Here is a 24,783-nt window from a genome sequence, read left to right on the forward strand (position 1 = left end):
CTGAAGCAAGAAGCATGCAGCCTATTCGGTTGGCTAGTTCGTATCGTTACTGGTTCGTTTATATGAGAGAGAAGTACTGCTGGCTGGTTCATGTGAATAGAATCCATGTGAGAGGACTGGCCAGCCAGCCCCAGTCGATCGGGCTGGGCCTCATAGGCCTTACTAGTTACCAATAGCATATATTCAGGTTACTATTACCAATAAACCTGGTCTGGGCATAACGCCGTCAGAGTCTGTCAGTGTTGTGCAGGCACCTAGCAACAGATAGCAGTATGCGATGGTTCTTGAGGGGTATGTCCTCCGATATCTACAAGATAACATGGACCGTACCATCAGAGGTGGCACACCCCACAAGATCAAGACGTGCACGGCGTTGCTCAGCGTGCACCGTAAGCTATTGTATAGTACTAAATATGATACTTTCCTTGTAACCCTACCTCTCTAGAGTATATAAGGAGAGACAGGGTCCCTTAGCGGACAAGATAAATACATTTGCAGTCACGCGATATCATACAATAGCTAATACAAACCAACATCGCGTCCATGCTGGTCTCCACGGCGCGGCCGTGGCCTTCTCCACGGCGGCGTGGTCTCGCCGGACTCTCCACGGCACTCGCCCGCGCCGGTCTCCATGGCGCGCGCTCCTTCACGGCGCACCCGCGCCCTCCACGGCGGCAAGCGCGCGCCCAGTGCGAGCTGCCATGGGGCGGCGAATGGAGGCGGCAGATAGAGATAGCGAGAGAGAAATGCAGTAAGAGCATCTCCGGTAGTCCCCCGATAGAAATGTATCGGTGGTCATCTATTATGGGAGGAGATGCTCCATTAGACTAGCCACAGCGTGTGAATTGGGCGATGCTTGAAACAAGAGAGAGAGTGTTTGAGCATCGGATTGCACATTGCAGCTATCGATGCTTGGAGAAAAAATGCTGGCATCGAGGAATGTTGGTGACTCGATGCCGAAAGAATAAAAAATTATCTTTTTAGCCAGCCGTTGGTCGTTGTCCTGCTCTTCGGCACGCTGAGCAGTGAGGCAGTGATCACGCACCTTCTGAAACTTTGGGTCCCACCTACAGTAAAGCACCGAGGTTGACACTGTGTTCATATATGGTTTCCGGCATCGATATGAGGTGGCAGGTAGAGATGTTTTTTGAGCACCGGAAACGTTGTGGCTAGTCTTAGATTACCAAAAATCTTCTCCCAAAATGTGGGACCCACCTGTCATTAATTTTTTTTTTATTTTTCCCTTTCATTTTCTCTCCGCTCGGTTCATCTCTCCCACGTCGTAGAGGCTCGTAGCAGATCTCCATGCCGTCGTCCGTAGCCTCAACCTCCACCGCTGGGTCAAGCACAGGGAGGAACCTCCGCCGCCGGGTCGAGCACGGCGACGAACCTCAACCTCCAGCGCCACAACCTCCAGCGTGGCCCTGGCCCCGGCCGCCGCCACGTCCACTGCTGTGCGCCCAGACCCACCCCCGGCTAGCGTCGCCCCCATCCTCGGCGCCGGCAAGCGCCGTGCCCAGCTTCTGTCGTAGCCATGGCGACCGGAGATGGAGATGGAGGTCGAGCGGGTGGAGGTGGAGGTGGAGCGGCCGGAGGTGGAGGTTGAGCGGCCGCGTGGTTGTCCTGGCGTAGGAGGTACATGGAGCCGCCGGAGCAGGACACCGCTTCGTCGTGGTCGTCCCGGAGTCGAAGAAGACGCCGACGCTTCTTCCTCACGAGGTACGCCGGCACTGTGGAGGACGACGGTGGCCTGTCGTGGACGAGCTAGCGCATGACGTGGGGGGCCAATGCACCACCTCCTCCAGACCGCTGCCGCGTCCATCCAATCCACGGCCCCCGCCGCGCCCATGCCCATCCCCCGCCACCACCGCCGTGCCGTGGGGGCTCTGTTGGTCGGGTGTCTTACGAGGGTAGGAGATGACAGTTAGGTGGGCCCCACTATTTTTGTTGAGACGCAACTCTCCCTCTATTTGAGGGGAGGTGGGGTGTCTTTGGTGGCTAAAAAAAAGAGAGAGCACATTGGAAGCTGTTGAAGAAGCAAATTTAACTCATCTCTCACAATATAACAGTTTTATGAGGATTAGAGGTTCTATTGAAAAACTGTTGTACATGCTCTAAGCCCGTAACAAAGAAAGGAGAAGAGGATAGAGCAAAGACATCTCAGCTATCCACTGTGATCCACCAGTTCATAGCAAACTAGTGTTAGAATTGGGCCAGGCTTGGATTGGTTTAGGCCACTTTGGGCTGAATTCAGACCTTTATTAAACGAAAATACTTTGACATGCCATCGGTCCGCCCCCTCTGTCTTGTCCGCTTCTCTCAAGAAAAAAATCTTCCCGCTCCGTCTCGCCCTTCTCGTGCCGCCACCGTTGCCTTCTTTCTCTACCCAAGTCGACCACACCACTTCCTCCCTTAGTTCGTGCAGCGCCTCCTCGGCCTCTTCCCCAACCTAGCCCCTTTGGGATGCCTCGTCGCCACGGGCCGCTGCCGCTGCCCGTGCCAATGGTGGTTGGCGCACATGCCGAGGCACCTCAGCTCGTCCCTGGCCGAGCCAAGGGGACCCACGAGCGTGCCCGGTACTGGTGGTGCTCGCGCGCCGCCGCGACCACAGGCTCCCACCCTGACGGACAGAATCGACCGACCCTGGTCTCTCCCCTTATGTTGCAAACCTATGTTTTAATTATTTCAGAGGTATGGTGCAAGTGTTTCATATGGATGTTTCATAAGTAGATCGGGATGTCGCATATGTTGCAATGGCTATACACGTATGCTGCAAGCGTCTGTTTCAAATATTTCATCTGTTTTTTTACGTATGTTGCAATTATTTTTATTTGGATGTTGCATATGTTTCAAGTGTTTTTATCTGAATGTTGCATATGTTTTGTAATTGCTTCTCAGGGCCTATTTAGACTAAAGAAATAAAAAATATAGGAATAGGAAAAAACGCAGGAAAGGAAGGCAAGCGTAGTGGCAAAACTAAGTAAAGGAAAAACACAAGAAAGGAATAGGAGGAGCCATTTGGAACAAAGGAATTTGTAACACAGGAATTGCAAAGCATGTGATAGATAAAACGGTAATTAACACATAATGATGATCTTTATAAAAACAAATGATGATCTTTATAAAAACACATAATAAAAGACTAATTAATACCCACGGTGGTTGTTTTGTTTTTATTCTTACTTTTTAATGGATAGGAGCTCGTGTCCATGAGCTGTAACTTCGAGTGGTACGGACGTATGACTGCATATGCCTGGCGGGAGCAAGCTCGCATTGCATTTTGTCCTGTTAATCACTCGTTCTCCAACTGTGTTAGCGGCAGCGTGCCTCGGACTTTCGCAAAGCGGAGAAAACCAGCGCATGGAGTGGATGTTTCCATTCATGTGAAATTGTGAAGAGGTTACGGGATTCCATAGGAAAGGAAGGGGGTGCTTTCCTGTGTTTCAAACAACAATTTTCGTTTCATTTCCTTTGTTTTAGTTTTCCTTTAGGGCCTGTTTGGAACGAAGGTTTTTCGTAGGAAAAATGAAGGAAACGAAAACGGAGGAAAGGAAGCCGAGGAGACCGTTTGGAACGAAGGAAATGAGCGGACCCTTTCCTCCGGAAGCCTATAGCAACGACACGGTTTCACAGGAAAAAAAGCATCCGCTCTTACCTCTGGTTTCGTTTTCCTTCGCGCTTGCCCGAGGGAAATCAAATGAGAAGAGAGAATCGAGCAGCTAATCACCATAAGAACTGGACGCCACGCCGCCAAATCCGCCCAGCCTCCTTTGCCCGGCCACCGCGCCACTGCTCTGCCCCGCCCCACTCGTGGCCTCGCTTGCCTCTACCATCGCTGCTCCGCTCCAAGTTGCGCCGCGCTGCCCGGGCCGCCCGCGCCCGGCCAGTCGGCCACCGCGCCGCCGTCGCTCCCTCCAGACCACGCCGCCCGTGTCTGCTTTCTTTTATTTTTTTAATAAAGCCGTGCTTGCTTTCCGGGAGAGGATTACAGATTTTCAGAACAGAGAAGTGCGTGGAGAAAGATGTTGTCCATATATTTATTTGACCCCCACTGTAGCACATGGTCTAGTGGCCCCACATGTAAGAGGGTCATGGAAAAAATATGCAACTAACACAGTATATATTATCATTTCATTAAGCACTAATAATGACTCTATAGCATTCAGTCTTATGATTCCTGTGCTATGTATTCCTATGTTCCAAACGTTCATTCTTAGTTATTTTCTACGTTTTTTCTTTCCTCTGTTTTACCACTACATATTCATCTCATTCCTGTATTTTTTCCTATTCCTATGTTTTCAATTCCCGTGTTCCAAACAGGCCCTTAAATTTTCTATGAAAATCCCATGATCCAAACGGCCCCTCTAGTGTTTTTAGTTGTTTGTGCAAGTGTTTTAGACGTATGTTTCAAGTGTTTCACCTGTCTATAGACGTATGTTGCAAATGTTGCATCTGAATGTTTCAAAAGTAAATTGGGTGTTGTATATATTGCAATGTGACTCACCTGCCACAGCCACATGCTATAACTGTTGAGAAGCGAAGGGATGGAGTGGTGCGCGGCTGTAGGCGCGGGAAGCAGCACGGGGGTGCAGAGCGTCCGAACGTCCACGCCGAATTTTTTACTTTTTAGACCTTTTTCGAAAGTTTCTCACAAATAGATCCCTGGCGGAAAGAATTCAGAAAATGGACCCTAACTCGGCGCCATCGACGCTGGCGCTGGCGCCGAGCCCCTAGGCTGGGGCGAACTTACATAGAAGGAAGCTCGGCGCCAGTCATTCTGGCGCCGAGCATGCAGTTTCATTTTTCTCACGTGTCTGACTCGTGCGATCCAGCAGTTGCGGCCTCTCCTCGTCTGTTCCGGCTGCCGACTGCCGAGGCAGATTCCGCGACGGGAGCGAGCAGGACACACGACACATGGCCCCGCCGCTCCGGCCTCCCGTCGTGCGTGCCCATGCCTTGCGTATTGCCTGTATTGCGTTCGCGTCCCGAAACCACAGCAGTGAGCGACTAGAGAGTAGTCTTGTCACAGAAACATTACAGACCACAGAGAGGGCCGTGCACGGGCGGGTCCCCAACAAGCGGAAGCCAACAGTGCCGCGCAAGCGCAACGCAAGCCACAGCGGTCACCGAGACGCTGTGAACTGCATGCATGGGGTCTGCTCATGTGCTATCTAAGGATGGCAACGGGTATATACCCGTCGGGTATCGCCGGAACGTTCTCTTTCTCGCTACGGAGAATTTATTCTGTCCCCATCCCTATTAACTGTCTCGGGTATAGATTCTTACCCATCCCCGTACCCGTCGGGTATCGGTCGGGTAACTGATACCCGACGGGTACTGCATACCCGATAAACAAGGACACTTGGGGTCGTAGCTTTGCAATCGGAGATGTTTCTTCTTCATCCGGGTATAAGTGTCGGAGTCTCGGAGATGCCGAGAAGAAGGAGCGAGGTTACGAGGAGGACGAGTAAAGGTGGCAGAGAGACCGAACTGAGTAAACGAGGGGCACGAGCGCTCGTAAAACATGCGTGCTTGTGTTGCTGACGAAGATGGTGAGGAAAAATTGAACGAGGGTTCCTAGAACACACAAACTATATATATGACTATTCAGATTTGGACCAAAATACCTATGTTGAGCTTCTTTGAGCCTAATACTCACATGATAGCTCAAATAGTCGGGTTCCCCAACGGGTAACGGGGACGGGTAAACAAGGAACGTTCCCGTACCCGCTATACCCGTCGGGTATGGATTCTTGCCCATCTAGATCTCCGCGGGTAAAGATATGATCCCATCCCCGTCCTCTAATGGATCAAATACCTGTTGGGTATCGGGTATCGGGTCCCCGTTGCCATCTTTAGTGCTATCCATCAGCCTTCAGGTCACAGCGTGAGAGAGAGCGCGCCAAAGACAGCTGCGGCGGCGACACGCGATTATCCATGCTCGGCGCCGATTTGCAGCCACGATTAGCGGTGTGACCTCCTAGGTGTGCAGGCACGTGACTTCGCAGGAGCATGGCCTCCCATGCAGCCGATGGTTTTTGCAAACCGGCGCGGGAAACGGAGCAAGGCGAACCGGCGCTGCAGGCTGCTGCTGGGCTCGGGCGCCGGGCTCTAGCTGATGGGGCACGCGCCAAGGAGGCTGTGCGCGCATGTGGGGCGTGCCGCACGCGCCTGGTCTCCAACGTCGCCTCTGTCCGGGCGCCCCACCTCTCTCTCTCTTCACTTCGGCGAAGGCTTTCAAGCCGGTACCTCATCAGGCAGGTATACGTACCCCGTCATAGAAAAAAAATTCAGACGGGCACCTCGTTCTCTGCATGCGTTTTAGTACTACTTTGTAAGCTGTCAAGTCAGATTGAACTGCACAAAGCGTAGACTGAAAAATGTTGCAGATGGCAATGCGTACAAGAGAGGGAATAGGGACGGGTGCGTGCGTGATGGGCGAATTCATTTCAGTGAAAGAGACCAGAGATCGTTGAAGCTAACTGCCCCCATCCCTGGTCAAAGAAAACGTCGTAGCGTCACTAAACAAGAGGCAGATACCAGTGAAAGAGATCAGAAATGCAAAAACAATTAGCTAGGGTAGTTAGTCAATAGTCATGCATGGATGAATGATGATTACACTGCGTGTGGTTCACTGGCATGTCCACCTCCTTCGTACTTGGGAGGTAGTAGATACCCGTGCATACTCCTATATATGCTGCTGCTATGCCCAGCCCTGTAGGCCTGTACAGATGAACAGTTTTACAGTGAGCATATGATGTTTCTCGTCTCGTTCAGATTAGGTGCACTTGAGTAGTAAAAGTACATATCTGTTGGGACGGCATGGAATGAGATAACCTTTTACCAGAGTGAGACCAAATTTTCACTTCGTTGCCATGTTTATGTGCTCTTTCATTTAACATCCCAAACAGAGGCAGAGCTATACAACACATATCGATCGAGTACTGTGTGTGCCTAGAACTTAACAACAACGACAGCCGACAGGAATGAGAAAGCCCGGCCAGTGTTGTGAGCGATACTGAGCAGTAAGCACAACTGCACAAGCAACTTAGGAATGCTCAACCGTTGGGCTACCACACCGGTAGCTTGGGGAGAGGTGGCCCAAGTATTCTGTGGTCGCCTTGCATTAGTAAAAAGGCATGGGCACACACGACGGGAGGCCGGAGCGGCGTGGCCATGTGTCGTGTGTCCTGCTCGCTCCCGTCTTGGAATCTGCCTCGGCAGTCGGCAGCCGGCACGGACGAGGAGAGGCAGCCAACTGCTGGATCGCACGAGGCAGACATGTGAGAAAAATGAAACTGCATGCTCGGCGCCATCGTCAACGGTGTCGAGCTCGGCGCCAGAATGACTGACGCCGAACTTCCTTTCACGTAAGTTCGCCCTAGCCCGGGGGCTCGGCGCCAGGCGCCGAGCGTCGACGGCGCCGAGCTGGGGTCCATTTTCTGAATTCTTTCTGTCAGAGGTCGATCTGTGAGAAACTTTCAAAAAAAGGTTAAAAAGTAAAAAAATCGGACATCCACGCGCTAATAATTTCCTTATTTTAAATACATATATATTCACTTTAATCGATGTGTGTTCAGCATACATGGATTATGACGAATCTACTTACATCTTACGAGACTGACTAATATACTACGATGAAATATGGGATCTATTTTTTTTTTGGCCTCTTCAATCAAATAACCTTAAAAATAAAAATAAAAATAGGGTCCTTTCGATACCAGAATATTAGAGTTGATGTATCTGGGGCTGCTGGAGATACTCGGCCCCAAAAGGCCAAAACCTCAGAAAGCTGCCGCACACTTTGCTCGAATCCCCGCCGCGGCGTCTCCAATCCGCACGAAGCGCCCCCAAAATGCCGCGGGTGACGCCGGCGGGCGCGAGGCTCATCCTGGACCACGTCCTGGGCGACCCCTCGGTCCCCGCCGCCGCCGTCGACAAGCTCCTCGCCGCGCTTCCCTTCCCCTCCGACCCGACCCCGCGCCTCCTCCGCGCGGTCCTCCTCCGCCGCCTCGCCGCCGACCCGGTCTCCGAATCCTCTCTTGACACGCTCCAGCTCCTGGCCTCGCTCCCCGCTCCCGCCTCCCCAATCGCCGCCGCCCACATCGCCGTCGCGGCCTTCATCGCGGCCTCCGCGTCCGACTTCGACGCCGCCGCGAGGGCGCTCTTCGCGCGCCCCGACGGCCGCGCGCGCCTCGCGGTCGACGAGGGAGGGTCCCCCGCGCTCGCCTCCGATGAGGTCATCGCCACAGTGGACCAGTTCGAGGCCGCCGTCGGGAACTCATTCTCTCAGACCGTCCTCAGGGGCCTGTGGGGCGACCGGTCCGCCACGGAGGAGCGGGTCAGGGAGCTCCTCGCCGCCGAGTGGGCTGCGATTGGGCCGTCGCTGCTCGTTGCGGCGGCTGAGCGGATCGTTGGGGATGGGGCCGTCGAGAAATGGCGTGCCGCTGATGAGGCCACCCGTGCCAAGTTCTGCATTTTGGGTGAGGATTTTTGTTTTTTGGTGTGTGCTTTCCAGGGCATTGTGGTTTGATGAGTAAATTTGTTGGTAGCCTCTGGATTGGATGAGTCACGATGCTATAATTTTGCTCATGCCAGAGAAGATAACCTAGATAGTGTACGAGAAGCACAGATGCAACTCTTTATATACAAGCAACATACTCGTTGCACAATGAATTTTGTTGCAGCATTGTGATTTGAGTAGATTGCTTTGTCTGTGGTGCAAATCAAGGAACTAGCGTGTAGTGGGGCTTTCATGTCTTTTTTAGTGATATAATAAAAAAAGGGAACATTGAGTTGGGATTTAGAGGTCATATTCATCTTGGTCTAGAAATCTGTTTGCCTTAAAGTGTTATCTCTGAAACAACCATGAGTTGAAGCTATCCTAAACAGGTAATTGGAGTGTACTTGCTAATTTTTCTGCTTCTAGTTTTTTGTTTATCATAGATCAAGCTACATAATTTTAATCTTGTGAATACTTTTGACGGTGTCACTACAATATTTTAATGGCTTTATACCACTCACGTCAGTTATTTTAGTACTCCCTCTGCTCCAAATTATGACATTTTGGCTTTTCTACATACATAGTTTTTGCTATGCACTTTGATATACACTATGTCTAGATACATAGTAAAAGCGATGTATCTAGAAAAGCCAAAACGTCTTATAATTTGGAACAGAGGGAGTATCTTTTTGTTTGTTTGCATCTATGTTTCTTATTGATTTTGCAATTCTATGCATTCCATATAGAGCAGTTTGGGTTTCATCTCTTTTGGGTCAGCTCTAGGTCTTTATGTGCATTGTTAAATGCTAGATGTTTTACTTTTCTAATTTGTTGTGATTCTGGTGTTCACAAGGTCATGGCCTTCATAGCCTATAATTGATTATATGAAATGAAATTTACAGCTGGGGAAGAAAATACACGTGAGGTTCTCGGCAAACTTGAAGAACCTACCTCCAGTGCAAATCCAATTTCAACACCAGCTGTTGAGAAGGCGATTGACGCGCTCAAAACAAGCTGTGCTGACCTTCACAGTGTTGTGGAGGATCCGCTTCCAGCTGCGAAGGCAGTTGCAGATGAGGTATTGGCTGCAAGGTTGGAGAAAGGCGTTAGTTTGAATGCTGAAGAAGTAAGAGGTCAGCCAACAACTTGTGGCACTGCAGGCCCGAGTGCTCCTAATTATAAAGACAAGGGTCCAAGTACAGGTAAACCTCATAACCTTATGGATTGGAACCCAACAGCACGGACCTTTCAGGTGAGCATTTGTTTTTGAAAGAGTTATCTTTGCTTTTGAACTTTGTCCATACTGAACTTGCTTTGATTGTTAAATTGAATTTGTGATTGTAATAACTAGCTTTTGTTTCCATTGTGATTGAAAATGATACCAGTGCCTATATCATGTCAATATTTTGCATTAAACATTGTGTGTGTACATTTCATTCATTTCTCTATTGATAGTTTTCATTACAAAGACATTGCCAACTTTTTGCTCCTGCCTACATTCCCTATGTTTTCTGCAAAATCTGGATGATATGTGTTGTGAAATATTTTGAGGATATATGCGTTCTTGGTAAGATGCTCTGACCATGACAAGAAATAATCAAATGGGGTCACAAAACCTAATAGTTGTAGGATTTTGTTTCACTTTAGTAAGGTAGCTGCTGAAATTGGATTTCGGATCATGAATGCTCTACTACAGTCCCTCTTTGTGTTACACTCAAACATATACTTACTGTAGTCTAATTTAAGCTCAATGAGGATACCTCATAACTTTTTAGTTAGCCCATAGGATAGCTTTATCACAATCACAAAATGTTAGATTCTGGTCATGTTCCTGAAAAGAAAACCCTTGTTTGCAGTGGGAGGAGTCACCTGGTCCTGAGAGTTCAGAATCATCATTACGCAGACCGCACTTGCCTAGCCCAAGGAGAGCACCAGTTTCTCCTTTGCCGCCGTTAGAAAACAAAAATAGGCGTAGAAGGACAAGGAAGTGGTGCTTGTTGGAAGAAGAAACACTAATACAGGGTGTTGAACAGTATGTTTTGTCTTGATGTTCAGATATTTTCGTTTCACATCTCAGCTTTCTTGTTCTAAAACACTAGTGTTTAGATTGCTTCTGTTGTATGTTCCTCATTGTTATATTGTGCTTGCTTCATGTGTAGGTATGGTAGTGGCAATTGGAAGGACATTTTAAATAACAATCCTGACGTTTTTATCGGCAGAACACCGGTGGGTACTTGGTTATTACAGTGAAGTTTCTGGGGTTGCCAATCAAGGTACTGACGGGTTGTATGTATGATGTATTGTAGGTGGACTTGAAGGATAAGTGGAGGAATATGATTAATGTAATGGAGAAACATGTAGGTGGACAAGTTACTGGAGCCTCTGCTCCTTCGGACAGGACTAACTTCACGCTCTAAAGCACCTTCTAATGGTTAGCCTGTTAGGCTGTTTCCATTTACCAGTTACCACTGTGGTCGTGATGTATTTAGCGACGTCTCTAAGTGAGCACAGTAGACTATCGAACTCCAGTTTCGCTAATCTCGGCCAAACTTTATGACAGAATGCTTATCGAGTGGCTGATTCACTGGCAGGTGTATTATGAACTCTATTTTATATTTTTATGTATGTTGTCCTCGCGCCTGCACGCTTTGCATTGTAGCTTACTCGTATATAATATGAAAAGTATACATATGCAGTATATCAACGTTACCCTGCGTAATGCTGGATGCTTGACGGCCATTAAGGCCCAATAAATAAAGGGCCCGAACATTGAGCTTTTAATAGCTGGGCTTCCTGATTCAGTACCTGGAAAGTCCAATCGGTCCGGGAAGGGAATCCTACGGGCTGAGGAAAGAAAAAGGGTAAATTAGCTCATGGACATCCTTCAACTGTGGCTTTTGCTACAAGCCATTAAAAAAGTGTGGTTGTGCTATAACACACTCTTCAACCATGGCAATATGATGCTAGACATTATAGCTCTTATAATAATGTTTCTCAATCAAACAGGTATCCAAACATGATTTCTGGACAAGAATACCCTTACCCCTTCAGATCAACATTACAGCAACAATACATGAGCATGACAAGAAACATTTCACCATCATAACAGATTGATTTTCATCAATATTTGACCATAGTAGAACAGCAGGTTCAAACTAAAGTAGCAGGTCCAGCAAAACAACATGTTCCAGCCACATTAGGCTATCTAGTACAGTACCAGATCCATACATCACAAGATCATGGTTTGAACAGCAACATTAGAAGAACATGGTACTAAATGGTCTAAGCTTTCTTGGATCTGACAACCTTCAACTTCTTTGGCTTTCCCTTCTCATGGGTAGGATCTGGAGATAGAGCAAGACATTGAACAGGTTCTATATTGCCTTCAAGTTCTAGCATCCTCTTACGGCTGTAAATGGATATAGAGTTGTGTCAAATAAATGGAGATTACCAACATTAAGGCATAAAAATTGAAGCTGTAGTACCTTCTTGTGAGAGGGCTTGGTGTCGAAATAGAAGCAATGGCTCTAGTCGGTGTAGATGCTTCATATTTCAACAACCTCCTTGACATACTGCAAAGATGTAGAAGCATGCAAAATTGGCGTAGAAAGAAACATTCACATGTGCAGTTTTTTTTAAAAGGAAGATTTAAAGTTGTCATAATGTACCTCCTTGTCACAGGACTTGTTGTAGGAACAGAAGTGATGGCTCTAGTTGGTGTAGCACTGCAAGTCGTTTAAATACGTAAGTTATGGGTGGAAACATTTGTAAGTTAGGTCAAAAAATTTCATAAAGCAGTTGAAAGCTTACAATGGGTCAGCATGTGATGGTTGTTCCTGTGGTGGCTCAGAAATACTAGATGGCACTATTGTGGCATTTTTCTTGCCTCTCTTTCTTTTTGGCTTCGGAGGGGCAGGAGGTGGTGCATCAGAATCATAAACATATTCATTACATGTTTTCGCCATGTGTCCAAGCTGCTTGCACCTTTTGCATCTTGTGGTTCTCTTTCCAGATCCTCCTTCTGCAGCTGGTTTTAACCTTCTCACCCTTGGCCTCCCAGCCGGCCTTTTTAGAACTGGAGGCCATAGCTTGAACCCTTGATTCACTTGAGGCCACTGTTTTTTGTCAATCATTGGCTTTATAGACTTTTCATAGGCTTTCTTGAACTTTGGCACAGAGTAGTATTCATGAACATAATCTTCAATCTTGCAACCCCGAATTGATGTGATAATACACAAAGCATGTGTACATGGCAGACCAGTAACTTGCCATCGCCTGCAGGTGCACTTCCTCTCCTCAAGATCAACACTGTGCCTCCAATGAACTAGATCCCTTGTAACACCTTCGACTTCACCTAACATATCAGTATCTTTGCCACCATCTTTGTGTGAATACCTCCACATATATTTTAGCCCCCTGCTCCTTGCATTGAGGTCCTTCATAACATTTGGCAATATCTTCTCTTCAAGCTTCCGAGCAATTTTTCTTCTCAAGAACATTTTTTCCATGCGTAGTTGTCTTACCCCTATCCATAAGATCAATTACATTGAGGGATTTTTCATGCCTAACCCAGCTATTGAATGTTTCAGCTATGTTATTTGTCACATAGTCACATTTGCTTGCTTCAGAGAACAAGTGCCTTGTCCAGAGATGCTTATGGTTGTCATGTATCCACTTCATAGCTTCAGGGCATGCTTCATACATCAGATTGTAGTGCTCTTCAAACCTATGTCTTTGAAAAGCTCTACATGCTGGCCACAAGTGCTTCTCAAAGACCTCGCCTCGAAATCACTTTTGGAAGTTTGCAACTAAGTGCCTCATGCACTCTCTATACTCAACCCCACTTTTGAAGACTTTAGTAACAGCAGAATCAATTCCTTTGCCTACATCAGTTGATATCACTAGGCCTGGAGGTGATCTAATAGCTTGATGAAGTCTACTAAAAAAACAAGCCCAATTTTCAGTTGTCTCTGATCCAAACACACCATAACACACTGGAAACATCCAATTGTTCCCATCAATAGCAGTCGCAGATGCAAGTTGACCCTTCCATTTCCCAGTCAAATGGGTGGAGTCCACACCAAGAAAAGGCCTGCAACCATTCAAAAAACCATCCACACTAGCTTTGAAGGCAACAAACATTCTGGTAAATTTCATCTTCTTCCTATCTTGCTCATATTCAATGTCAACCAAACTGCCAGGATTGGTCCTCTCTACCTCAGCCTTGAATCTGAAAGCATGTGCAAAGCTGTCATCCCACCTCCCTTTGAGTTGTTCTAAAGCCATATTTCTTCCATCCCACACCACCCAATATGATAATTGTAGATGGTACTGTTCTTGTAGCCTTTTCTGCAATGCTTTAGCCCCAATTGTAGCGTCCTTTGCAAGCCAATCAAGAACCCTGTCCCTGACCCAATGATTTGTCGTCATGCAGTTCTTCTCAACTTTTCCTGTGCTTTGACAAGTGTGATCAACAGGAATCTTCTTTATCTACATCAAGGAAAAAATCAGTACAAAAGATCAACCAAAAGTATATGTAAAAAATAATCAGAATAAAAATTAGCACAAAAATCAGTACCTGCCAAGTCCTTCCATCCTGCAATTGTGAAGCATGTATCCGCCACTTGCACCCATCAGCTTTGCAATAGCCTCTATATCTTTTTGCCTCAGAATAGGGAGTTGCAATTTCATATTCACCTTTTATTGCATATTGCCTAATAGCCTTCTTAAAAGTAGTACTATCCACGAAAGTTACACCGACTTTTATTGTTGGGTTCTCTAGGTCAGTTGCATGGATAATTGTCTCACAACTCTGTGCATCCTCCACAACTAATTCATCCTCTAAACCAACACAATCTACATCACCGTACACTTCACGATCAGATGAATCAGATACTGAATCCTCATCATCCAGCCCAACATACTCTATATCATCATCCACCCATGCCACTTCAGCATTGTTCTGAACTAAAGGCTCTACAAGTGATGATGCAATGTCAAGTGGAGGTTGTGCAATAATTTGGTTGGCTGGGGCATCGGTGCTTCCCTGCAGCACACAAGGCATGCTCTGCAGCCGTCCAATATCATGCAAGCAATCTGAATCATCATTCTTCATAACACACACTTGTACTGAGAGCCTTCTTATCTCCCAATACATATCAATTGCATGAAGCAATTTTTGGTCAGAAGTGATCTCTTCGTAAGTGCGACTCATATTATCCCAATAGGTGACACGCAACTTGTGTTTAGAGCTTAGATTAATTTCTGTACCAATGTCAATCAGCAAGTCATTCCAATTTGTCATATCCCGGTCTAAAATCATAGGAATATTACATGCCTGACAGTACTCACGACCACCATCATCAGTAAATTTCACATAAGCACCCACACGCACAGCAAGCATGTAGGACGAATTAGGATCCATCCTACACATACATTGGCACAAATCGAAGCGGAATCAAAACATATTACGCTTTACTTTGCAAATATGAGCCCATGCTAGCACTAACCCTAGAGAAATTGGGAGAAAACTTACCCCTCAGGAACCCATGAAAGATCTGCCTGATCTTGAGGGAAAATCTTGTTGAGGAATCGTGGGGCCTCCATCTTCTATCAATCGCTGAGACACGGTGCACCGCTGGAGGGAGTGCTTGGGCCCAGCACAAGCTACTCCCTAGCCATCGCGCCACGCGCCGAGGGGGCCTTGCCCCGGGCGTCGCCGTGCGTAGGCGTCGCCGTGCGCTGCGGGTGGGCTCCGGGCGCGGGCTGCACGGGGAGGGGCCGCTGCTTCCTTGTGATTGCGGCGCCGTCTGGAAGTTGAGAGAGAGAGAACAGTTTGGATAGGAGAGAAGCGAACGGGAAGAACAGATGAATGCTTTTGGATGAATGCTTCTGTGCGTGCGTGAGTCCACCTAAAGAGATAAGGGGTAAAATCGTCATTCGGTTGTCTTTCTAATTTAATTGAATAAAATAAGATGTGTGGTATGTAACAGCGTAGTGATACGATTGAAGAGTGTGTTTCGACGAAGTTCCCTTTTTTCGGTGGTCTGCGGCAAAAGGCACGGTTGAACCGTGAAAAATCCTCGCCGCCATCCAGGAGGAAAGAAAAAAAATCCCCTAAAAAAAAATCCTCACCCGCGCTGCTCTTTTCTCCACAACGGCAGCAGGAAGCCAGGAACCGCCGCCGGCAGCTTTCTCGTCAAGCCCGGAGCGCCGGACGCCATGTTGCCCCCGCTTTCTTCGGCTCCTTCCCGTCTGCTCCCCAGGCGAACTGTCGCTGCCGCCACCGCGGCCACCGCCTCCTCGCCCTCGCCCTCGCCTTCGCCTTCGCCCGCGGGAGGGCACGGCCGCCGCCCCCTGCGCTACGCCGTCCTCGGCGCCGGCTTCGCGGGTCTCTCCGTCGCCTGGCACCTCCTCAAGGTCACCCTCCACTAGTCCACTTCCCCTCTTCCTCCTCCCTCCCTGTGTGTACTATGACAAGCAGAAATCGGCTGAATCGACGCTGGCGCGATTTCAATTTTCAGCATAGCCCCAGGGATTCCCGCGTGTCGGTGGACATCTACGACGAGAACGGCGTCGGGGGAGGCGCGTCGGGCGTCTCGGGAGGGCTTCTCCATCCCTACTCGCCTAAAGGTCTTCCTCCATCGTCTCAACCAAACCATCTGAAAGTCATTGGTTTCGTACCCCACCTATGGTTACTCAGCGAATGACCTGGCATCCAGCTTAATTCATTTCTGTTATGCGTTTGAATTCTTTGTTAACTACAGTGAAGCTTCTCTGGAGGGGTGCTGAGTTCTGGAAAGAGAGCATGGATCTCCTTCGAAGCGCAGAGCAAGCAAACAGAACCACGGGGTCAGATACAACTAATGAAGATGATAACCTTATCTGGAGAAGGCAATGCATACATCTTTGCAGCTACTGTAATCTGTAGTCCTTCACTTCTTGCCTCCACCTGCTATATATTTAAGGGGAGTCTATAACTGAGCAGGGGAATTGTACGGCCACCTACAACGGAGAAAGCTGCAGACATATTGCTGGAGGTACTGCTGGATTGAGATTATGCAGATGCGCTAAGGTGCTTCTTTTGTGTTTCTGGCGCTGCATTTTAATTGCTTCAACCTAATGTTCAGAGTTGCCTCGAGAGTTGCAGCCTTCAACTGCTTGATTCTGATGCTGCACAGCGTCTGATCCCTGGGCTGTGTACCCCATTTGACTTCGCAGTTTACATGCCACTGGCACTGAACATCAACCCTAAGAAATATCTACAGGTTCTGCATTGCTTCTTGCTTGGTGTCATTGTCACTTGTTTTGCCATTCTCTGTAGCCTGTACCTTGATAAGCAAATCTATTTCGTCCTTGGGCTTGTACAGGCACTGTTCTCTGCATGCCAAAATCTGGCAGATGAAGCATCCTCGTTACAGAGTGAGCAGAAAGAGTTCAAGCTTTACAAGCAACATGTTGATAATCTACACCATTTGTCAGGTAAATTCTGGTAGTCTCCAGTGAGAACAATGGATATATTTCAATATTCAGCAACTTGTATTTTCTGTTGTGTCGTTGTCCCTCACATTTTGGCTTCCAAAACTACATTTGTATTTTTGGTCTCCGCTTAAGCATTTTAAGTGTATTTTTGGTCTCTGCTTAAGCATTTTAAGTAATGACACTAAATCGAAACTCTAATAGTGTCAGCTTACACTTAATCAGTGTGGTACAGAACTACAAATATTAATGGATTGCATATATTTGACAGTTTGTATGGCTCCTTGAAGCGATTGCACTGCAGTAAGAACTTTTTTTTATGACTAAGGCACTTCAAACATGTGCAGGCAATTATGATTCGGTGATCATCTGCCTTGGGGCCAAGGCTCGCTCACTTCCTGAACTTGCAAATAAGTTGCCTCTTAGGACCTGTAGAGGAGTTATCGCTGAATTTCAGTTGCCATCCAATACAGTGTAAGGAGTTTCTGCATAATGAAAATTTTGCACTATTTGTTTGGCAAATCTGATTGATGCATATTGCGTATACTTCCTGCAGAGAAGAGTATGGCAGTCAAAGCCCTTCAATCTTATCTGATGCATGGCTGGCATTCCAAGGTCCTCGAACTGTTTCTATCGGATCAACTTGGCAATGGAAGTCAGAGAACGATTCTTCAACTGTATCTGATGAAGAATCTCTTACTGCAATGGAAGAGTTGCTCCCAAAAGCTTCTGGCGTATATCCAAGAATAAATAAATGGGATTTTGTAGGTGCAAGAGCTGGAATACGAGCCATGCCTCCACTTACAGCTAATGGGTCGTTGCCACTGTTGGGTTGTTTGGATGATTTACTAGGCAAGAAGAGCAACTGCACATTTTGGCTAGTTGGTGGACTTGGTGCAAGAGGTCTTCTGTATCATGGTTTAGTTGGAAAGTTGACTGCCAAAGCTGTGATTTCCTGTGATGAAAACATAATACCTCCTGAGTTCACATGCTGGAATACAATTAAGCCTTAGTGAAAACTGAGATGTCGTTCAAACTTCAAGCATGCCGCTCTTCATCTGTAAGAAATGTAACCCTTGTAGATGAGCCAAAGTCTGACAAGGATGGTGCAAGACCCATGGTGTCATCCTGGTGCAGTGAGCCAGTCACTATTGCATATTGAAATCTGCCCAAGGCATTCCACGGCCATCCATGTAAACGCAAATGCCACCACAACTCTGCAAGTAAGCTGAGGTTCTGCTTCAGTTGCCTGAGCTTGCGTTCAAAGAATCGTGCCTGGCCTGTGTGTTTTCCCTGGTGAACTCAAATGGCAGCGCTGAAGCTTGGTTGAGGTGCAAGTCTCTTTGTGTCCGAGGAAACAATTGGCTATGAGTGGAGCAGAGGTCCGTTGACACATGTTCCTATACTTTCATATTACTCTCAGATCCCTTTGTGTTTCTTTTTCTAATTTCTTATGTATTTCCTACTGTTAGTTGAATCATCACTTCTGTAAACCTCTCAAAGGTTATGAGTTTTGCATGAGTAGAGTATTCAGATCAGTAAAGTATTCTGGCATTCAGTAACCAGTTAGATGAGATAGTGAGATTGTTACATTCAAACTAGGAACCATTTAGCATTTACCATGTTTGATGCTAGTTTCTCATGATTTAATGTATTCGGAATTGTAAGAAATATTTTGAAATGTAGGTGAATGATTAGTCATCCATTGGCTAATGGGCTTGTGAATTGTGATACACTTCAACTTTACCCATAACTAGAAATCAGTGAAGCAAACAAAAAAAAATGGCTGACAGTATGATGATTAGATGAACAGAACTAAGTATATTGTACGGATGTTACACCTCAGCATTCGCGTACCGTTGTATAGTGTATAGCTGTACAATGTAGAATTAAGAACACAACAATACGTAGGTACATATTCACTTGATCAGAGAGTTCACAAAAAGCTGTTGCCGCCCAAAAACCCACATAAGTACACCAAAGGAAACGAAGAACACAGGACTCCCCCTCCGGCCACCGCTGGACGCCGTCGGTCACGCGGTGTAGCTCTACGGAAAGGTATCGACGCCGATCCCCTTCTGCTAGCTTCACCACCGACTCGACGCGCCTCTAGTGTCTGCAGCTCCACAAGTCTGCAGGCATCAAGAAGGCCGTTGAGATCAGCGGCTCTAGAGATGGCTAGTTCGTCGCCGGAGAAGACGGTGGCTAGGCTAACGTACCTTGCGACCTTGGCGGGCCTGCTCGGTGAGCTCGGAGGAGGTGGAAGGTCGGAGGAGATGGCGAGCTGGTTCAGGCCGTGGAGTGTCCTCTGCTCTACCGCCCACTGTGCCTCGCGCTCACCCTTGCCGCTGTCCTTGTTCGTGAACGCCGTCCGCGCGAGACAAGCACCAAGAAACGTATCACTGGAGACGACGCGACACAGACAGAGAGACAACGGCAAGGCGACCGATCAAGGCTACGTCATCGTCAGCTCAAGATCAAGGCAGAGTAGACGACAACAGTGGAGCAGTTTGAGCGAGAGTGGCCAAGCTTGCCTTGTTCTGGACGTTGTTGCCCGTGGCCTTGCCTCTGAGCGCGGCGCGGATCATGAACTTGAGCACGTCGAGCGGGACGTAGGTGACGACGCTGAAGATCCAGATGGCGCCGCCCCACGCCCAGCCGATCCCCTGCATGCGGCAGAAGTCCCAGTTGGCGTACACCGCGATGCACGTCGCCACCAGCTGGGCGGCGAAGAAGGCGAAGAGCAGGAGAAAGCCCGGCCGCTCCACGAAGGACCAGCTCCGGGACCGCGTCACGAAGATGAGCGCCTGGCTGATGATGCTCACTTGGAGGTACAGCGCCGCCATCAGCTCCCTGTCGTTCTCCTTGATCGACATCACGCCGAACACGTCCTGCATCATATCGCATCTTGCTGGGTGAGCGAGCTTGCTACCAGTGAAAGGACCGTCCTGGATAATGGACCTGGCAATGGCAGTGGGGGTAGGTGTACCGTGAAGAAGCCGGTGTCGTGGGCGAGGTAGAAGAAGACGGCGGTGACGATGGCCATGTAGGTGCCGAGCACGACGCCGGTGGCGAAGATCTCGTCGAGCTTCCACGAGTCGGGGGTGGGCGACGGCTTCACGCGGTCCTTGGAGATGGTCATGATGGTGCCGTCGTTGAGGATGGCGATGATGAGCACCATGAAGGGCGCGAAGTCGAACTTCCAGATGAGAGCGATGAGGAGGAAGCCCAGCACGATGCGGATGGTGATGGACACGGCGTAGATGGTGTAGTTCTTCATGCGCTGGAAGATGGAGCGGCTCGTCAGCACGGCGCTCACGATCACGCTCAGCCCGGGCTCCGTCAGCACGATGTCCGACGCGCTCCGGGCCGCGTCCGTCGCGTCGTCCACGGCGATGCCGATGTCCGCCTTCTTCAGCGCCGGTGCGTCGTTCACGCCGTCCCCGGTCATGCCGCAGATATGGTTCCGGTCCTGCAGCCGCTTCACGATCTCGTACTTGTGCTCGGGGAAGACCCCCGCGAAGCCGTCGGCCTTCTCGATGAGCTCGTCGATGTGCATGCCGTTCACCGTGCTGTTCTTGTCGCCCAGTAGCGTGGTGGAGGGGTACATGTTGGTGCCCATGCCGAGCCGGCGGCCGGTCTCCTTGCCGATGGCGAGCTGGTCACCGGTGATCATCTTCACGTTGACGCCCAGGTGGAGCGCGCGGCGGATGGTCTCCGCGCTGTCGTGCCTCGGCGGGTCGAACAGGGGCAGGAGGCCGATGAACTGCCACGGGTCGCCGGCGCTCTCCTTGCTCTTCTCCGGCACCTGCTGGTACGACACGCCGAGCGACCGGAGGCCGCGGTCGGCATACCCGTCGATCAAGGCATGGACCTTCTTCTCGGCCTCGGCGCCCATGTTGCAGAGCTCGATGATCTGCTCGGGAGCACCCTTGCTGACCCTGTGCCAGTCCCCATTGCCGTCGATGTAGGTGATGGCCGTGCGCTTCTCGACCGGGTTAAAGGGGAGGAAGTGGACTTCCTGGATGCCAGCGCGGGCCTCCTTGGGGTCGGCTAGCATGTTCACGATACAGGTGTCGATGGCGTCCTGGTTCTCGACACGGGAAGCCCTCGCGGCGTAGAGGAGCACCATGTCCTTGTTGACGCCCTTGGAGTACACCTCGATGAGGGACTTGTCGACGGTGAGCTTGTTGAGGGTGAGGGTGCCGGTCTTGTCGCTGCAGAGCATGTCCATGCCGGCCATCTCCTCGATGGCCGTCATGCGCTTGGTGATGGCCCCCTGCTGCGACAGGCGGTGGGAGCCGATGGCCATGGTGACCGAGAGCACGGTGGGCATGGCGATGGGGATCCCGCCGATGAGCAGCACGAGGAGGTTGTCGATGCCGTCGCGGTAGGCGCGGTGCTGGATCGGGTACATGACGACGATCTCGACCAGCATGCCGGCAGCGATGGAGATGATGCAGAAGTTGCCGATGGCCGTGAGCACCTGCTGGAAGTGGCCGACGTTGTTGGTGCTGTCGACGAGGTGCGCCGCCTTTCCGAAGAAGGTGCGCACCCCGGTGGCGATGACGACGGCCTCGATCTCTCCCTGCTTCACGGTGGAGCCCGAGAACACCTCCTGCCCAGGGTGCTTGTTCACGGGGAGCGACTCACCGGTGAGCGCCGACTGGTCGATCTTGAGCGGGTCGCCCTCGAGCAGCCTCGCGTCGGCGGGGACGATGTCGCCGAGCTTGATGCTGATGATGTCACCGGGCACGAGGATCGACGCGTCCTGCTCCTCCCACCTGCCGTCCCTCAGCAGCTTGGTCTTGGGCGCCAGCCCGGCCATGAGCGCCGCGGCGGCGTTCCCGGCGTTGGCCTCCTCGATGTAGCTGATGGTGGAGTTGATGAAGAGCAGCGAGACGATCCCGACGAAGTCCTGCCAGTCGGGCGGCCTGCCGCCGCCATTGGCGAGCGCGATGGCCATGATGGCCGCCATCTCCATGACCCACGAGAGCGGGTTCCACATGAAGCCCAGGAACTTGAGCAGGTTGTTCTCCTTCTTCTCCTCCAGCATGTTGGGTCCGAACGTCCGGAGCCGGTTCTCGCCCTCCGTACTGGACAGCCCCTTGCGGTCGCATTTCAGCGTCTTGAACACCTCCTCCACCGGAATCTTGGACTGCAAATCCCAAAGCCATCAAGCTAGCATCAGTACGCGCGCGGCGTGTGACGGTGGTCGACAAGGACGGTGATCGCGGCGGCGCACGTACCAGATTGACGTCCCCGCCTATGGTCTCCGGGGAGATGGACGCCATGGTTGCTTCTTTTTCTTGTTTTCTTTTATTGGAGTGCGTGCGGCGAGCCTCTAGACAGAGGGGCGGGCGGGCGGCGTCCGGCTGGTCACGAGCTCACCGCGCCAGGGGCGGAGGTCTTCGGAGCGCACGGAGGGAGGGCGGGGCACGCAACCGGCTGCCTGCCTCTGCCTCTCTCTCCGTGGATGGACGAAAACGGCATTGGCCGTAACACGGGCGCGGCCGCCTTATAGGGAGCAGCGGGCGCGGGCGGTGCCCCCGCGACACCGAGCTCTTTTTTTGGCTGCCCGTGCCGGCCTTCGTGGAGCGCCTCTGGTTCGCGGCTTCGTCTCGGCGTGCGCTGGCTCCGAGTGCGCGGGCCTCGAGGCGTTCCGTGCGCGCGGGGAGGAGGCGACACGCGGAAATACCAAACCGCGGCGCCTTCGTGCCGTAGGATTCGTGTTGGTTAAGGGGGGTGTGTGTGTGTTTGGTTCCTTAGTCCAGATTTTAGTCCCCGTCCCATTGAATGTTTGGACATATGCATGGAGTATTAAATATAGATTAAAAAAATAACTAATTTATGAGACGAATTTTTTAAGCCTATTTAGTCCATGATTTGATAATGTTGTGCTACAGTAAATATGTGCTAATGATGACTTAATTAGGCTTAATAGATTCATCTCGTAAATTAGTCTACTCCTGTGTAATTAGTTTTTTAATTAGCTCATATTTAGTCCTCCTAATTAGCATCCGAACGTTCGATGTGACACGGACTAAACTTTAGTCCCTGAAACCAAACACCCCCTAACTCCTGTTGTTGGAGCATCTCCAATTATGTTTAGAAAACAGTCCAAATGGCACGGTTTTAGTTCCTTGCCAAAACGCAAAGTCTAATACGCGACCTCCGGCTAGACCGCGCGACGCAGGCCCACTCTACCCTCACAGCTGGCGTCGGAGACGGAGACCTCGCCAACGTTAGGGTTCTGGCATCTCCCTCTCCCACGCTCTCCCTCTCTTCTCCCCCCACTCCGGCGGACTTAGAAGGAGGTTCGAGGGGAGGCAGGCCAGCCAGGCGGTTGGGACAGCGGGAGGGCATCGTTAGGGTTCCGAAGGCGTAGGAGACGACTGAGCCAGGTCAGGGCGGGGCACCCATGGCCATGTCGGCGGCGGGAGGGGGGAGGGGAAGGAGGTCGCCGCGGGCGATGGGTGAGGAGGAAGACGAACGCAGGATCTGGAGATGAACGCACGAGGAGGAAGGTCGCGTGGGAGGAAGAAGGACGGCAGGCCGCCGACAGTGGAGGGCAGGGGAGGGCTCCCCGAAAGGGAGGAGACGGAGGTAGAAGATCGGGGAAGGAGACGCGCGGCGAAGAAGCCTGGTCATGCATTGGGAAACGCACAACCCATCACTGCCTAAATTCGTCATTGCCAAAAAAATATTGGAGGGAAAAAAACTTTTTCGTCGGATAGTGGTCCTGTTTTTTTGTTCCCAAAGAAACTCTCGTTGATTCTGATATATCTATGGTCTAAGCTCTTACTATCACTTTTAACCGCTTAATGTGAGAATATTCATTGTTTGACAGTAGACATGGAGGCCCTTTTTTGCTGGTTACTATAAGACAACAGAGCATTAGTAAGAGATGGGGAATATTCCATGACAGCATTAGCAAACCTAATAAGTAAATTATGTACTCGCTCCGTTCCAAAATATGATTGGCGTTAAGCTTATAAGCCAGAATCAGTCCTATTTTTCAGCCATAGAACATTGTTTCTCATAGAACAGTGTTTCTCTTGCAACAAATCAACCGCAGCCGCAGCCAAAAATCAACCTGCCAAACAAAGCAAAGCTATGAATATAGAAAAGCCAAAACATTTTATAATTTGGAATAGAGTGTGTAGTGGTAGATTTCAAAACAGGCCAAAGCTGAAACGGAAAAATAGCGAACCGCATTTCAAATGTGGAACTCAATCAGAACAGAAGGAACTAAAGAAGACCCTCCAAGGTAAACAATTTACCCCCAGCAGCTCAAATCAATAGTAACAGATGAGCTAGATAAGCAGCCTGATAAATTCACATGAATGGTCCAGTTCTGACTGTAAAATGATCACCGGATGGAACGTAGGTTTACACAAGCTATCCATCGATTAGGGAAATCATCTTCACAGACAATAAACCATGCATACTAATTCAACTAAGCAGCAACACCTCTACTGATTCACAGCTTTTCTATGGAAAAAAACCCACAGGTCAGGAACATCTATCCAAGTAATTCAGTGTCAGGAGTGAATGCCTCTACTGATTGTCTGATTCACAGGTTTTCTATGGAAAACACAGGTCAGGAACATCTATTCAAGTTATTCAGTGTCAGCCGGTCAGGAGTGAATGCAATTTAAATAGCAACATAAATTTTGTCGCAAGAGCTCCAGCAGCCAAGAAAGAACATCCAATGTATAATTCAACAGCTCCATGGTCGTACTCGTGTAACAAAGTGTACATATACAGCAACCAACTTGACTAACATGTTTCTGATCTAA

General features: G+C 49.5%; 5 protein-coding genes across 7 annotated transcripts; 2 read left to right on the forward strand and 3 right to left on the reverse strand.

Annotated features, from left to right (window-relative positions):
• Window positions 1-7,761: 7,761 nt before the first annotated feature.
• On the forward strand, window positions 7,762-11,152 carry LOC136521069 (telomere repeat-binding protein 6-like). The gene is made up of 5 exons (XM_066514789.1): window positions 7,762-8,483; window positions 9,406-9,755; window positions 10,360-10,535; window positions 10,663-10,729; window positions 10,810-11,152. The coding sequence occupies exons 1-5, from the start codon at window positions 7,856-7,858 to the stop codon at window positions 10,918-10,920; spliced, it is 1,332 nt and encodes a 443-aa protein (XP_066370886.1). The 5' UTR covers window positions 7,762-7,855; the 3' UTR covers window positions 10,921-11,152.
• A 395-nt stretch (window positions 11,153-11,547) lies between these two features.
• Window positions 11,548-13,024, reverse strand: LOC136521716 (uncharacterized). The gene is made up of 4 exons (XM_066515482.1): window positions 12,314-13,024; window positions 12,172-12,228; window positions 11,989-12,075; window positions 11,548-11,912 (listed from the first exon to the last, which is right to left on the reverse strand). Exons 1-4 carry the CDS (start codon window positions 13,009-13,011, stop codon window positions 11,786-11,788), a joined length of 969 nt encoding a protein of 322 aa, XP_066371579.1. The 5' UTR covers window positions 13,012-13,024; the 3' UTR covers window positions 11,548-11,785.
• A 254-nt stretch (window positions 13,025-13,278) lies between these two features.
• LOC136521715 (uncharacterized) lies at window positions 13,279-15,365 on the reverse strand. Of its 2 annotated transcripts, none has more exons than XM_066515480.1 (3): window positions 15,039-15,365; window positions 14,082-14,928; window positions 13,279-13,993 (listed from the first exon to the last, which is right to left on the reverse strand). In XM_066515480.1, exons 1-3 carry the CDS (start codon window positions 15,107-15,109, stop codon window positions 13,292-13,294), a joined length of 1,620 nt encoding a protein of 539 aa, XP_066371577.1. In that variant the 5' UTR covers window positions 15,110-15,365; the 3' UTR covers window positions 13,279-13,291. The 2 variants fall into 2 exon arrangements, with proteins under 2 accessions (XP_066371577.1, XP_066371578.1); XM_066515481.1 differs by having other exon boundaries at window positions 14,082-14,767; window positions 14,841-15,365.
• A 221-nt stretch (window positions 15,366-15,586) lies between these two features.
• LOC136521045 (uncharacterized) lies at window positions 15,587-18,543 on the forward strand. Its single transcript, XM_066514759.1, has 8 exons — window positions 15,587-15,922; window positions 16,027-16,135; window positions 16,270-16,396; window positions 16,491-16,542; window positions 16,633-16,770; window positions 16,873-16,984; window positions 17,329-17,455; window positions 17,538-18,543. The coding sequence occupies exons 1-8, from the start codon at window positions 15,725-15,727 to the stop codon at window positions 17,992-17,994; spliced, it is 1,320 nt and encodes a 439-aa protein (XP_066370856.1). The 5' UTR covers window positions 15,587-15,724; the 3' UTR covers window positions 17,995-18,543.
• A 703-nt stretch (window positions 18,544-19,246) lies between these two features.
• Window positions 19,247-22,667, reverse strand: LOC136521787 (ATPase 6, plasma membrane-type-like). 2 transcript variants are annotated; one of them, XM_066515554.1, is made up of 4 exons: window positions 22,231-22,666; window positions 19,971-22,139; window positions 19,516-19,872; window positions 19,247-19,383 (listed from the first exon to the last, which is right to left on the reverse strand). In XM_066515554.1, exons 1-4 carry the CDS (start codon window positions 22,273-22,275, stop codon window positions 19,381-19,383), a joined length of 2,574 nt encoding a protein of 857 aa, XP_066371651.1. In that variant the 5' UTR covers window positions 22,276-22,666; the 3' UTR covers window positions 19,247-19,380. The 2 variants fall into 2 exon arrangements, with proteins under 2 accessions (XP_066371651.1, XP_066371650.1); XM_066515553.1 differs by having other exon boundaries at window positions 19,294-19,872; window positions 22,231-22,667.
• Between the last annotated feature and the right edge of the window lie 2,116 nt (window positions 22,668-24,783).

This window comes from Miscanthus floridulus, chromosome 18 (assembly GCF_019320115.1).
Source record: "Miscanthus floridulus cultivar M001 chromosome 18, ASM1932011v1, whole genome shotgun sequence".
Classification (NCBI taxonomy): domain Eukaryota; kingdom Viridiplantae; phylum Streptophyta; class Magnoliopsida; order Poales; family Poaceae; genus Miscanthus; species Miscanthus floridulus.